At 39.9% G+C, this 13,239-nt stretch overlaps 1 protein-coding gene across 4 annotated transcripts in view; it reads right to left on the bottom strand.

Annotated features, from left to right (window-relative positions):
* LOC124613192 overlaps positions 1 to 13,239 on the bottom strand; it is a 409,752-nt gene that overhangs the window by 132,063 nt on the left and 264,450 nt on the right. For all 4 annotated transcript variants that reach the window (XR_006979618.1, XR_006979619.1, XM_047141846.1 and 1 more), the window contains exon 6: positions 11,478 to 11,557. Coding sequence is in view for 2 of the 4 variants with exons in the window: in XM_047141846.1 (XP_046997802.1) it covers positions 11,478 to 11,557 (80 nt within the window). In the remaining 2 variants the exon portion in view is untranslated. The remainder of the gene's footprint in view (positions 1 to 11,477; positions 11,558 to 13,239) is intronic.

The raw sequence follows: 13,239 nt of genomic DNA, 5'->3' as shown, positions 1-13,239 counted from the left end.
ATCAACAAGCAGTAGTTGGCATTCACCGGTTCGGCTTTATTCCACTCAGCTCGTATAGCCCCGTCCCGTTTTGTCTGCAGGGAAGTTAATCTCCAGATGCGACGAGCATTCCCCTGGCAGAGACATCACGTACACTATGCACGCATTCAAAAATCAACTTGTAATTCATTCACAAATCAACTTAGAAAGTGTTCAAAAATGTCCAATTACCAGCGGGGGTGCGTTTCAAAATTAGATGAATAATCGATAGACCGATGTGCACTGGATGCTAGGTGCTTTGCGAAACAAGGTTTTTTCCCCTCAACAATATGACTTTGCCACCTCCCACCGAAATTTCCGCCCGGTTCAGTTACCCCGGTTTGCCCCTCCCAGATCCGGGCCTGCAGCATACGCGTGAATCTAGCAGCGTGGGCGCGCCAGTAAAATTTTTCCTGGTTCCCCATGTGGCTGGTTGTTGCTACTGCTGCTTACACAGCCAACAGCCACATTTCTGTAGCCAGCAGCGGGAGAAGGTATTACTCATACACGACACAACTGCGCATGTGCATGAGCGCACTCGTAACTGCTTAAATGAATCTAATGTAAACAGTTGTGACTTCACGCTCATCGGAGGCAATTTGTTGTTACGAAGCATTGCATAGTCCTCCTAAAGCCTTTGACACAGTTTGCTGTTGGCAAACGCTTGTACATGCACAGTGTTTTTTTATATGGCGCATTTCCTTTGCAATTTAAGTTTTATTTTCGTTTTTTTCTCTCGTTCATGTTTTAATGCTGTAGTATTATTCTGCAGTAGCGGGATACAGTAATACACTTTGTTAGAGTATCGGTTCTTACCAGTCAAAATTACAAAAATTTAACTGAAAACTAAAACAGCGAAAAATTCCCGGAATTCTAAAAAATTCCCGGGTTTTTCCCAGTTTTCTCCCGGATGAAAAAATTCCCCGGTTTTTCCCGGATCTCCCGGGTCGTATATACCCTGACAGAGCAGTCTGAGTTGTAGTGGGTAGTCTCCACGTGACCTGTGTTTACACTTAGTGATTTTGCTGTTTCTTCTTCGTTTATTGCTCTCACATTAAATGAAAACAAAACGGATTTCTGTGGCCGGGAGCTACCAAATGAATTAAAATTCGTTCACATAGTTACGGAGGGCTAAAATATGTTGTAAGTTTCAGGTTTTATATCCACCTTTCTGACAGTCAAGCATTAATTGCCTTGCAGAACAATGAAGTTATTTTTGTCCGTTTGCTAAAGAGATTTGGCTTTTATTAATCTTTTGCAATGAGGCAGTCAATTTATTAGAAACGAAGTGTTTAATTTCACACTGTTGGCTAGTTTCAACTGTTCGCTGCACTTCAAGTGTAAGTTTTCCATCTTCTAGCTCATATGGCATTATGCTATAATAAAGAACCAAACATGAGATAATATAGTAATGGTACTCAAGAAAATTTACATCTGAATCTGGACATACGAATATGCACTTTAAGCCGAATTATGCATTTTAGTATGGTTCACGAAATTCCGATGCTCCTGAAGTATCCTTTGATGTTGTGTTTCTTTTATGACACAGTGCAAGATCTTTTATGTTTTACACGTACAAGCATGCGGGCTTCCAGCATCATTGTGCACGCCTGTTACCTGGTGTTCTCTGGCAACTGCTGAAACGAACCAATTTCTAACAGGTCATAGGAAAATATTGCGAATGGTGGTTTGAAAGTGTTACTTTCAAAGAAAATTTCCTTAACTATGTGCGAGAATGTACGATGAATTTCTTAAATCACAGAGCATTTGACTCTCATTTAAAAACCAACTCTCTGAGGATGACCACCTACAAGAATTTCGAGCCCAGAAGATCAGACACTTACATCGTTATTAAAAATTTTACTGGCACATTTGTGTGATGTATCTTAAAGTGTAAAACACACAAAAAGATCAGCATTATATGTGGAAGCTTAGCTTCTCTTGCAGCTTATTAATCTTCGAGACCAATATTATTTGTGAAAGCTTTGTTTTTCTTGTAGCAACACTATGTATATTAATTTAAAGCATTATCTTTTCTTTTTTGTGTGTTCACGCTACTTAAGAGTGATTTTGCTATTGGCTGATTACATCACGTGTCCTGTGCTGTCATCAGCTGGCGGGATCACGTGACACTGGCTTACAAAAGCGCGTCGCAATCTCGATTTCATTGCTTCGGAAAGTAATATGCAGTGTCTGGTGGAATTCGAATTTATACCTCCATAGCACTAAAAATGCAGCATACATGTTGCTCCACGTCAAAGAGCTTTCCAAAACGTCCCCCCCTGCTTGGGTTCGTTTCCTAAAGTGCCGACAAATTCTCCATCTGTGTAGAAAACCATAAACATTCTAAGGATTGATAAGTTTTACAGTGTCGAGGAAAAGTATAGTGTCACTTAACACGGAATAAGTGTACTTTCACTTGGGAGAAAGTGAATTTTCAACCGGGAATTTTTTTTCCTTGTCCATCTATACACCCTGTGTAAAAATACCAATCCTTTGACTGGTAAAGGTCTTCCCAGCACTTTAGAAAATGAAACTCAGCATGAGGGGTGGGAGGAAGAGAAATGCCTTTCAGAAAGGTCATTGACATGCAGTAAAATGTACGCTGCATATTTTCATATTACGAATATATAAATTCGAATTCCACCAAACACAGCACATTACTTTCCGAAGCACTGTGATAGAGATCGGAATGCACATTTGTAAGCCAATCATAGCTAGCTCATGTCACGTGATCTCGCCAGCCAGTGACGAGAGATATTCAGAGTGGCACTGTAAGTAGTGTGAACACACAAATATGAAAAGTTAATGGTTTAAATTAATATACGTAGTGTAGCTACAAGAAAAGCTAAGCTTTAATGTACATTCTGGTCTTGAAGACTAATAAGCTACAAGAAAAATTAAGCTTTCACATATAACATTGGCCTTTTTAGTGAGTGTTACACTTTAAGATACATCACACAAATGTGCTCGTAAATTTTAAATAATGACAATGTCTCGTCTTCTAGGCTCCAAATTATTCTAAGTTGCTGGTTCTGAAAGGGTTAAGTTTTAAATGAGAGCCAAATGCTCTTGTGATTTAAGAAATTCATTGCACTTTCTCACATGTACCGTAGTCCATCTTGCGTAAAAGAAAATTTCCTATGAAAAGAATGCTTATCGAAGAACCATTCACAATATTTTTCCGCGATCTCTGACACATGGGTTCGTTTCAGCAACTGCCAGAGAGCGTCAGAAAATAGGCGTTACTGTGCATGGGCAGATATGACGACTTAGGAAGCCCATATGTTCATACGCATATAGCAGTAAGAGATCTTACATAACGTCATAAAAGAAATAGGACATCAGAGGAGACCGTAGGAATTTTTTTAAACCATTCTAAAATGCCTAATTCGGCTTATAGGACACATTCATATGTCCAGATCACAATGAAGTAGGCCTCAACCTGATATTGAGCTTTAGAAAGCACTTTTTGGGATGCAAATTTTGTTGGAGTACCAGTACTATATTGCCTCATGTTTGAGTCTTTATTATGGCATAATGCTATAGGTGCCATACGATGAAAATGTGCACCTGAAATTCAGTGAACAGTTGAGCCAGTAGTTTGGAATGAAACACTTTGTTTCTTATAAATTGACTGCATCTGTAAAAAAGATTAATAAAAGCCACATTTATTTAGCAAACCGACAAAAATAACTTCATTGTTGTGCAGGATGATTAATGCTTGACTGCCAAAAATGTAGAAATAAAATAAAATTACCAAAACTAATAACAGCCTTCCGTAATTATGTGAATGTATTTTAATTCACTTGACAGCTTCCAGCCACAGAAATCCATTTTGTTTTCATTTGACATGCAAACTGTAAAAGAAGAGGAGATAGGACATCACGAAACAGCAAACTCACTAAATGTAAAACGGGTCACTATCCCCCTCCCCACTAAAACCTGGACTGCTATGCGCATGTGCGAATCTGACAGCTTGGGCATGCCAGAAAAATTTTTCTGTGTAACATGACTGCTTCTTGCTACTGCTGCAGCCACACTTGAAGTAGCCAGAAGCAGGAGAAAGCACAACTCATATGCAACTCAACTGGACATGTGCATCAGCCCACTGGCAACAGCTCAAAACAAACTTAAAGTTAACAGTTGTGATGTCACGAACATCAGAAGCAGTCTGCTGTTATGAAGTATTCTACAGTCTTTGTCCTAAAGCTTTTGACACATGTTGCTGTTTATCCGTTCTTACCAGTAAAAATTACAAAAATTTTAATGAAGACTACAACAATGAAAAATGCCAAGAATTATAAAAAAATTCCCATGTTATTCCCCTGTATTAGGTGGCAGACTCCGGCATGAAGCCGCTTAAAGGCAATGAGGTGCTCCATTGATGGATGGCGCTCATGGTATTGGAGAGCTTGCCTATGATCTCTAAAGGTTTTTGTGATTTTTGATGACCACCAAGGTACTGTCTTCAATAGGGGCAAGCCTGAGGAATAGGAGTCGTTAAATCAGCTGCCAAAAGAATGGCTGCAGTTGTACTCTGGACTGCCTCACCAATATCTCCATGCAGCGGAGACCCAAGAGCAACAGCAGAGGCAAAATTGCCCCCGTCAACACTGTTGACAGCCCGCCATCCACAGGAGTGGCGTTGGGGGAGGGACACAAAAATTGGGAAGTTGTCACTACCACACAGGTCATCGCAGACTCTCCAGTGGGTGGATAGGAGGAGACAAAAGCTGAAAATTGCAAAGTCAATGGCCGAGACAATTCCGTGGGCCACACTGAAGTGTGTGGGGACGCCAGTATTCAAGATGCAAAGGTCAAGTTGAGCCACTAAGTTTTCGAGGTTTTTACAGCAGCCAGTGACTGTGGTTCCACCCAACAAAGGGTTATGGGCTTTGAAATCATCCAAGATCAGGAAAGGTGGGAGGAAGCTGAGGAACCAATGCAAACAATATGTACTGAGACACTTAGCCATTGGGAGGGAGATAAACATTGCAATGGTAATATCCTGAAATGCCCGTACTCAAACAGCCATGGCCTCAAAAGACATATTAAGAGGCACACAATTCGCAATATAGTGTGTCCAGACCATATGTACAAATTCTGGCCAACACCCTGTCATACATAGCACGATTCTTATAATATTCTCGGTATCCACAAAGGGGCATGGTCTTCACTGCTTGAAACCAAGCCTCCTGAAGGGCAACACAGAAGACAGGGGAAGTGCTAGAAAGATGCTGTAGTTTGGCCAAGTTATGGAAAAAACCACTAAAATTCCACTGGAGGATAATATTGTAGATGTACTATGATGGTGCAAAGGGACCAAGGAGGCAGGTTATGCCCTAGGGTCACCTGCTGCAACTGGCTGAGGGCTTACGGTATCAATACATACAGGTTCTGGGTTGCGTTGAGCGGTACAAACTGGGATCACCGGAATCTCAGGCAATTAACTGCCCTCAAAGGTCAAGATGAAGGTTCCAGTAGCAACCCAATTGTCCTTTGGCCCCTGGGTATGCAATGGACATAGTGTAGACCCCCCTTCGCTCCAAGTTGACTTGCAGCTCATAATCAGACTGCAAGAAAATTATGCCCTGAATCATACGCTACTGGCCATTAAAATTGCTACACCAAGAAGAAATGCAGATGATAAACGGGTATTCATTAGACAAATATATTATACTAGATCTGACATGTGATTACATTTTCATGCAATTTGGGTGCATAGATCCTGAGAAATCAGTACCCAGAACAACCGCCTCTGGCCGTAGTAACGGCCTTGATACACCTGGGCATTGAATCGAACAGAGCTTGGATGGCATGTACAGGACAGCTGCCCATACAGCTTCAACACGATACCACAGTTCATCTAGAGTAGTGACTGGCGTATTGTGGCGAGCCAGTTTCTTGGCCACCATTGACCAGACGTTTTCATTTGGTGAGAGATCTGGAGAATGTGCTGGCCAGAGCAGCAGTCGAACATTTTCTGTATCGAGGGAGCCCCATACAGGACCTGCAACATGTGTTCGTGCATTATCCTGCTGAAATGTAGGGTTTCGCAGGGATAGATTGAAGGGTAGAGCCACGGGTCGTAACATATTTGAAATGTAACGTCCACTGTTCAAAGTGCCGTCAATGCGAACAAGAGGTGACCGAGACGTGTAACCAATGGCACCCCATGCCATCACACCGGGTGATACGCCAGTATGGCGATGACGAATACACGCTTCCAATGTGCGTTCACTGCGATGTCGCCAAACACGGATGCGACCATCATGATGCTGTAAACAGAACCTGGATTCATCTGAAAAAATGACCTTTTGCCATTCATGCACCCAGGTTCGTCATTGAGTACACCATCGCAGGCGCTCCTGTCTGTGATGCAGCGTCAAGTGTAACCGCAGCCATGGTCTCCGAGCTGATAGTCCATGCTGTTGCAAATGTCGTCGAACTATTCGTGCAGATGGTTGTTGTCTTGCAAACGTTCCCATCCGTAGACTCGTGGATCGAGACTTGGCTGCACAATCCGTTACAGCCATGCAGATAAGATGCCTGTCATCTCTACTGCTAGTGATACGAGGCCGTTGGGATCCAGCATGGCGTTCCGTATTACCCTCCTGAACCCACCGATTCCATATTCTGCTAACAGTCACTGGATCTCGACCAACGTGAACAGCAATGTCGTGATACGAAAAACCGCAATCACAATAGGCTACAATCCGACCTTTATCAAAGTCGGAAACGTGATGGTACGCATTTCTCCTCCTTACACGAGGCATCACAACATAGTTTCACCAGGCAACGCCGGTCAGCTGCTGTTTGTGTATGAGAAATCGGTTGGAAACTTTCCTCATGTCAGCACGTTGTAGGTGTCGCCACCGGCGCCAACCTTGTGTGAATGCTCTGAAAAGCTAATCATTTGCATATCACAGCATCTTCTTCCTGTCAGTTAAATTTTGCATCTGTAGCACATCATCTTAGTGGTGTAGCAATTTTAATGGCCAGTAGTGTATTTACACAACTATGGGGAGTGGCAGTTACTGGTATGTCTCTCAGGTTGTTAAAAGCGAGTAATGCCCATGACTGGGCAGGGAATGCTGTTTTGATCAAAATTGACCACCAACTTTTCATTTTAGAGATGGCTGTCAATTCCCAAAACTTCTCTTCTATGTTCTCCATAAAGAATAACGGTTTTGTGATTGAGAAGAAATCCCCCTCAGTCACCACGCAAAATAAGTATTTGGGGGGAGGGGGGGGGGGGGGATTATTTCTCTGCTTGCCACTTAGCCTTATGTTCCTCCCACAGCCTAGCCAGGGAAGGGAACATTTTAGGGTTTTATCTCTCTGCATTAAACTAGGACTTTCCTTCCACAGAGACTGCTGGGGCTGTATCACCACCTGCAGGAGATAACTTCATCTTCTTCATTTGCTGCTCACATGCCATGTTGCCACCCACTCTGAATGGGGTGTCTCCCCTTGGGTGCCACTCAGCCTCAGCAATAGCTACCTGGCCACTAATCTGTTGCTCAGTGTCCCCGTGCCTCAGTAACGATGGGCACATACTCCTTGGCATACATGGGGAGGGAAGAGTGCAAAGATGAAAGGCACAAAGGTGGAGCACACACCACATTAGGCAACCTTCCCTGCACGAAACGCACTTCTGGTGAATTTTGAAACTTGGTAGCAGGTGAAATTCAACAACGGGGACCATGTGTTTATTTAAAGAAAGTTGAAGAAATCGCTGCAAGTGGAAACTTGAGTTCCGTATCATAAACCAGGTCCATGCAGGGTCTGCACCAAGGAAACCATCCGATGGATATGCAGAGGGGGAAAGGAATTTTGGATGCACAAGCTTGTAGCACAAAAAGGAAGTAATGTTAGTAATGTTGCAAAGACTGAGTGCCAGTCGTAGCCAAGCATTGTGAGCCACGGGGTGAGGGAGGGGGATATAAAATGGGAAAAGTTTTATTTGTAACTCAGCTGCCTCTGTTGCCAATACTAGTTCCCACAAACCAAATGATCTGTCTTTCTGGAGAAAATATGCACCAACAGTTATTGTGTCCTTAATTTTTATGTATATCTTCCAGAGGGAACAAGTAAATTACAGATACAGTTTAAAATAATCTCCTAGCTGCGAGTTGACGTAGTACATATTATAGTCAGGCAGAACCAGTGGAAAAACTGTAGCAAAAACATAAATAAATTAGTTTTAAAAAATTAGGAAATTATGTCACTGCTTACCTAAGAAAGATTGTTGCAGGTTGTTTTAATAACATGGACATGCACAAACCACCTTTTCTATTTTGGAATTAAAAATCTGAAACTGAAACTTGCTTCTCTTACTAGTATGTTTTACATATCTATTTTTTTTCCTATCAGCTCAATACAGATCTGTCTTTTAAGACTGTCATAATGTTAAGAGGTAGTATTTTCATTTCAGATATACCAGTCACAGTTATTGCTTAATTTCTGGAAATGAACAGTAATTTACTTCTGAAAGCTATTCACTGCTAAAAACAAAACTGACATTTTACTTACTTCTTTACCTAATTAGTTCAAAGACAAGTAGCAAAAACTGGGCAGCACTGGAAGTAACAGATCGAAGTGATCAAAATGATTATGCTGCACTGTGTGGTGTGCTTTTTTTATTTTTATTTTCTTGGAGGGGGGGGGGGGGGGGGGTTAGTAATAAACAGAGCAAGGCATCACCAAAGTATTAAATGCTTATTGTACAATTTAAACTAAATGCAAACAGAACAAAAGCTAACATCCAGACTGCTCGTCAATATAATTTCATTTGCAACAAAAGAAAAAGGCAGCTTACAGTTGCTTATAGCTGCAGAAACTCCCTACATCTACATCGATACTCTGCAAATCACACTTAAGTGCCTGGCAGAGGGTTTATCGAACCACTTTCACAATAACTAACTATTATTCCAACTTTTCACAGAGCGCGGAAAAAACACCTATATCTTTCCATGTGAGCTCTGATTTCCCTTGTTTTATTATGATGATCGTTTCTCCCTATGCAGGTCAACGTCAATGAAATATTTTTGCATTTGAAGGAGAAAGTTTGCAATTGAAATCTCATAAGAAGATTCCACCACAACAAAACATGCCTTTGTTTTAATGATGTCCACCCAAATCCCTTATCATATCAGTCACACCCTCTCCCCTATTTTGCGATAATACCGAATGTGTTGTTCTTTTCTGAACTTTCATGAAGTACTCTGTTAATCCTATGTAGTAAGGATCACAGACCCTGCAGCAGTACTCCAAAAAAGGATAGACAAGCATAGTGTATGCACTCTCTTTAGTAGATCTGTTACATTTTCTGAATGCTCTGCCAATAAAACGCAGTCTTTGTTTTGCCTTCCCCACAACATTTTCTGTATGTTCTTTTCAATTTAAGTTGTTAGTAAAGAATTTTATGACTGATCCAGTCAAAGGCCTTTGATAGGTCAAGGCACAGACCCACTACCTTGCAACAAGAGGGTGAGTGTGTCTAGTCCTATTTACAAACATCTCATTACTGACCAAACGGGAAAGTAGTGAAACCTTAAGTCCACACTGTCAGAAACTATTATGCCAATTAATAGCTAGCTGAAATAGTAATAAAAGGACACATTAAAGTTGGGTCAATTTCAAACCTGCTAACTAAAAGTTGATAACTAATAGAGGCTTACATAAGATCCAAACTGAGACGAATTTTACATCATGAAAAAAGACAGGTAAATTTTAAATTAGTGAGGACACACAATGATGCAGCACAATAATGCACATAGTCATAGGACAAAAAATGAATAACATGCAAACTTCTATTAAAAGAGGACATTTTCCAGCTATGTAAAATGAACTGGATGGATGCTTGTAAATAGGAGTGGCACATGTGTATGTTCTTTTAACTGATGACTGTGGTGTGTTTTTACGTCTAGCCACATATATATCCCCACTAAATTAAGAACTTGAATACCACTTGGGTAAAGGAAAAAATTTCACTGCATTTCATGGTTTGTACATGAAATTTATGTCGCCAGCTTCCACTCAGTTTTACTGCAGTTCTGTACTACTCCTTTACGACACATAATGAACTTTCTGTATAATGTTTCCTTTTTTCATTTTAAATGTAAATCAGTAATTCAACTGAACATCTGGGCTAGTGACCCAGCATTCTTATTCCTGTCAACAGATGACAGTACTTTTGCCATTCTGGTTTACCAGTTGGCTCCCTCCTTCATGAATGCTAGTCTGCGCTCTGGACTCGCTGGTAGCACACCGCATCTTGCACTCATCCACCGCGGCACTCGGAGTCACAGCACCAAGTGTGGGTGTCCTGGTATTCTTGGCATATTTCTTTACTCAGGCAATCTTCTGCAGTACTGTCTGGTGTTACTTTGGCATTGACTTACATTTTAGAGGACCTAGCCCAACTAGTGGTTTTTAAATTTTAAGAAATTTTTTGTTTGTGTATTACTGCATGTAAAAATTACCTCCTATCTCTTGCTATTTTCAGTACGACATCTGAAGATGGCCGGATAGGAGCCCAAAACTGGTTGTGTCCTAAATAAAAGAACTTTACAACCGTAACGGTATTTTCAAGCTCTGGTATAAAGTTCGGTTGCGGATGTTCCTCAAACAGGATTGTTTGTGTATATATTCAGTTTTTGCTCGTTTATAACTATCTTTGTGCAACCCATTTGCACTATTTACAAAGAAGTCACACACACATTAACAGTGTTTGCCATTCACATCACCATATAAGAAAACCTAAATAACTATGGTCAAATTGCAACAATGAAAACCTACAACATGTAAATATGAATGATTACCTCATTGGCAGCAAAGATTTTGACTGATTGTAGGGCTTAACCTAGATACTATTTTGAGGAGGTAATGACTCACAGATCGTACGAATTATTGAAAAATCATGGTTGCACACAGCTGTATCAATCACGTTATAAAACAAACAGTTTCGATAATAAACAGACCATCTTCAGGAGTATTGTATCCTAATTAGACGGGTTACAACACACAACAACTAATAAGAAATGTGCTGCAAACCAACATCTCCATTCAATTATAAATCTGGGGCACATACAGCTTACCGCAAATCTGTGGGGAAACAAAATAACAATAATCATGTCGTGTGCTTGCCTCAGATTTATTATACACTGCATGTGCTTCTGATTTACAGTTGAATGGAGATGTTGATTTGTAGCATGAAATTTGATAGTGGTTATAAGTTGTCACATTCCTGAACATTATCTGTTTATGAATAAATTGATTAACACAGCTGTGTACAACCATGACTTAAAAACTAGATACATTGAAAAGCAGCATTTGAAGAATGTAACATCACTATATTATCTAGAACTAAGTGGCAATTTTCCATTTTGTATTCAGTCAAATACACAGCCTACTTTTTGGAAAACAAGACACACTGTGGAGGATTACAATACCTTGAAGCCTTTATTTCCATGTCCAAATACATAGAAACCAACTCAGTCATTCGGTCAAGATAGGTGGAATGTTCCATAGACTGAAAACAAACAGAAAATATGTTTTACATTACAGAATGATTATTGATGATACACAAAAGTCTAGAGGTTAACAGGGATTATTAAAATTATCTAAATGATTTTAAAAAATTAAACTGAACTAGACGATAAGGACACAAATTAGGGATACAATCAAATAATATTCAAGGAAGCATTCTGGAATCAGCCTCTAGAGAGGAAGCAGCTGAAAACTAATTTGAAAGTGGGTAAACAGGGAACTAACCCCACTACTCCTGAATATAATTTTTTTGTCTTACTGTCATATCAGCCTGCACAGTTTTAAATTTGTTGGATAGAATTATCTACTTTTATATGCATTTACCAGCAGTCAGAATCTCACTTCTAAAAGTAGATTCTCCCTTCTTGACAGTGTGAAGCAGGCAGCAATACTGTCTCCTTTTAATTGCATTTAAAAATTAAAGAATTAGTGTGAAATGCTCTGCAGTAGCTAGTGAGCAAGTCAGGTAACTAAAATTAAACAAAGCATTTAAAAACCACAACTTTTATTGCAATGGATGAATGAATGAAATGGCAGACAAGTCATCACCAACTGGCATATTTTCTTATTATTCCTCAGTTCACTGTAGTATTTAACAAATTATGACAGTATTTTTGGTTCATTTGGTTCCGTGCTACAAAGGATCTTACAAGAGGAACTTACAGAATAGCCCTTTTCAATTTTCTTCATATTTATAGGGTTTGAAGGTGTCTGAATATAGATTTCCTAAAAAAATAAGACACAAGGCTTTAATAATAATAATAATTGTAATAATAATAATAATAATAATAATAATAATGGCTTTTGGAGATTAACCCTCTGTGACGATGTGGTTTCATTTGAAGCCACCAATGACGTTTTGATTCTGCACTGTCATCTAGCGATGAAAATTTGAACTACGTCAATATTTCTCACGTGGTTGCAGTTAGCTATTCAAGTATAAGTGCCATTATTGTCTGTGGTATGCTGGTTCTCTTTTTCTTGATTTGTGATTGAATTTGTCTTTGAAATGTAAGTTTCACACATGGAACAAATTCATAATACTTTGTATATAAATACATGTGATATGTATTGCAACAATAATGAAAATCATGTACTTTTTCCGTATTTACTCTGGTGGTTTTGTTTGAAACCACTGCGGCTGCAGGGGTAGTATTAGAAGCTTATCTCTCTCTCTTTTTTAATTTCAGTTTTGCGAAATGTTTTCTCGCAAATTAAAGGATGAGGAAGTTCTGACATGTCTTTTAGAAGAAATTACTTCTGTCGTGGACTCTGAGACTGGCAGTACCAGTGATAATGAAAGTGATATTTTGGCTGAGGACAGTGATCTTGATTCACAAGTGCGAAGACCAGTAATGTCTAATGTTGTTTCTGAAAGTGAAAATCGTTCTGAAAATGACAGTGATTACAGTTTCAGTTCTGAAGATAACGTGCCACTAGTAAGGTCTTAGAGGAAGTTGGTGTCAAAGGAAAACTGAAAGTGAAGGTATGCTGCCAGTTGATTTCTTTTTATAGCTATTTGGGGAAAATTTGCTCAGGTGTTTTTGGCTATAAATATTCTAATGGGTAACAAACAACCCTGCGCATATCGTGATTGCTGGTCATCGCACAACGAACTCAGAGATCAGTCCATTTCTTCACTTGTGTCATTGAAAAGATTTTGCT

The sequence above is a fragment of the Schistocerca americana genome, chromosome 4 (assembly GCF_021461395.2).
Source record: "Schistocerca americana isolate TAMUIC-IGC-003095 chromosome 4, iqSchAmer2.1, whole genome shotgun sequence".
Lineage (NCBI taxonomy): Eukaryota > Metazoa > Arthropoda > Insecta > Orthoptera > Acrididae > Schistocerca > Schistocerca americana.
This window is presented reverse-complemented; position numbering and strand designations above follow the sequence as displayed.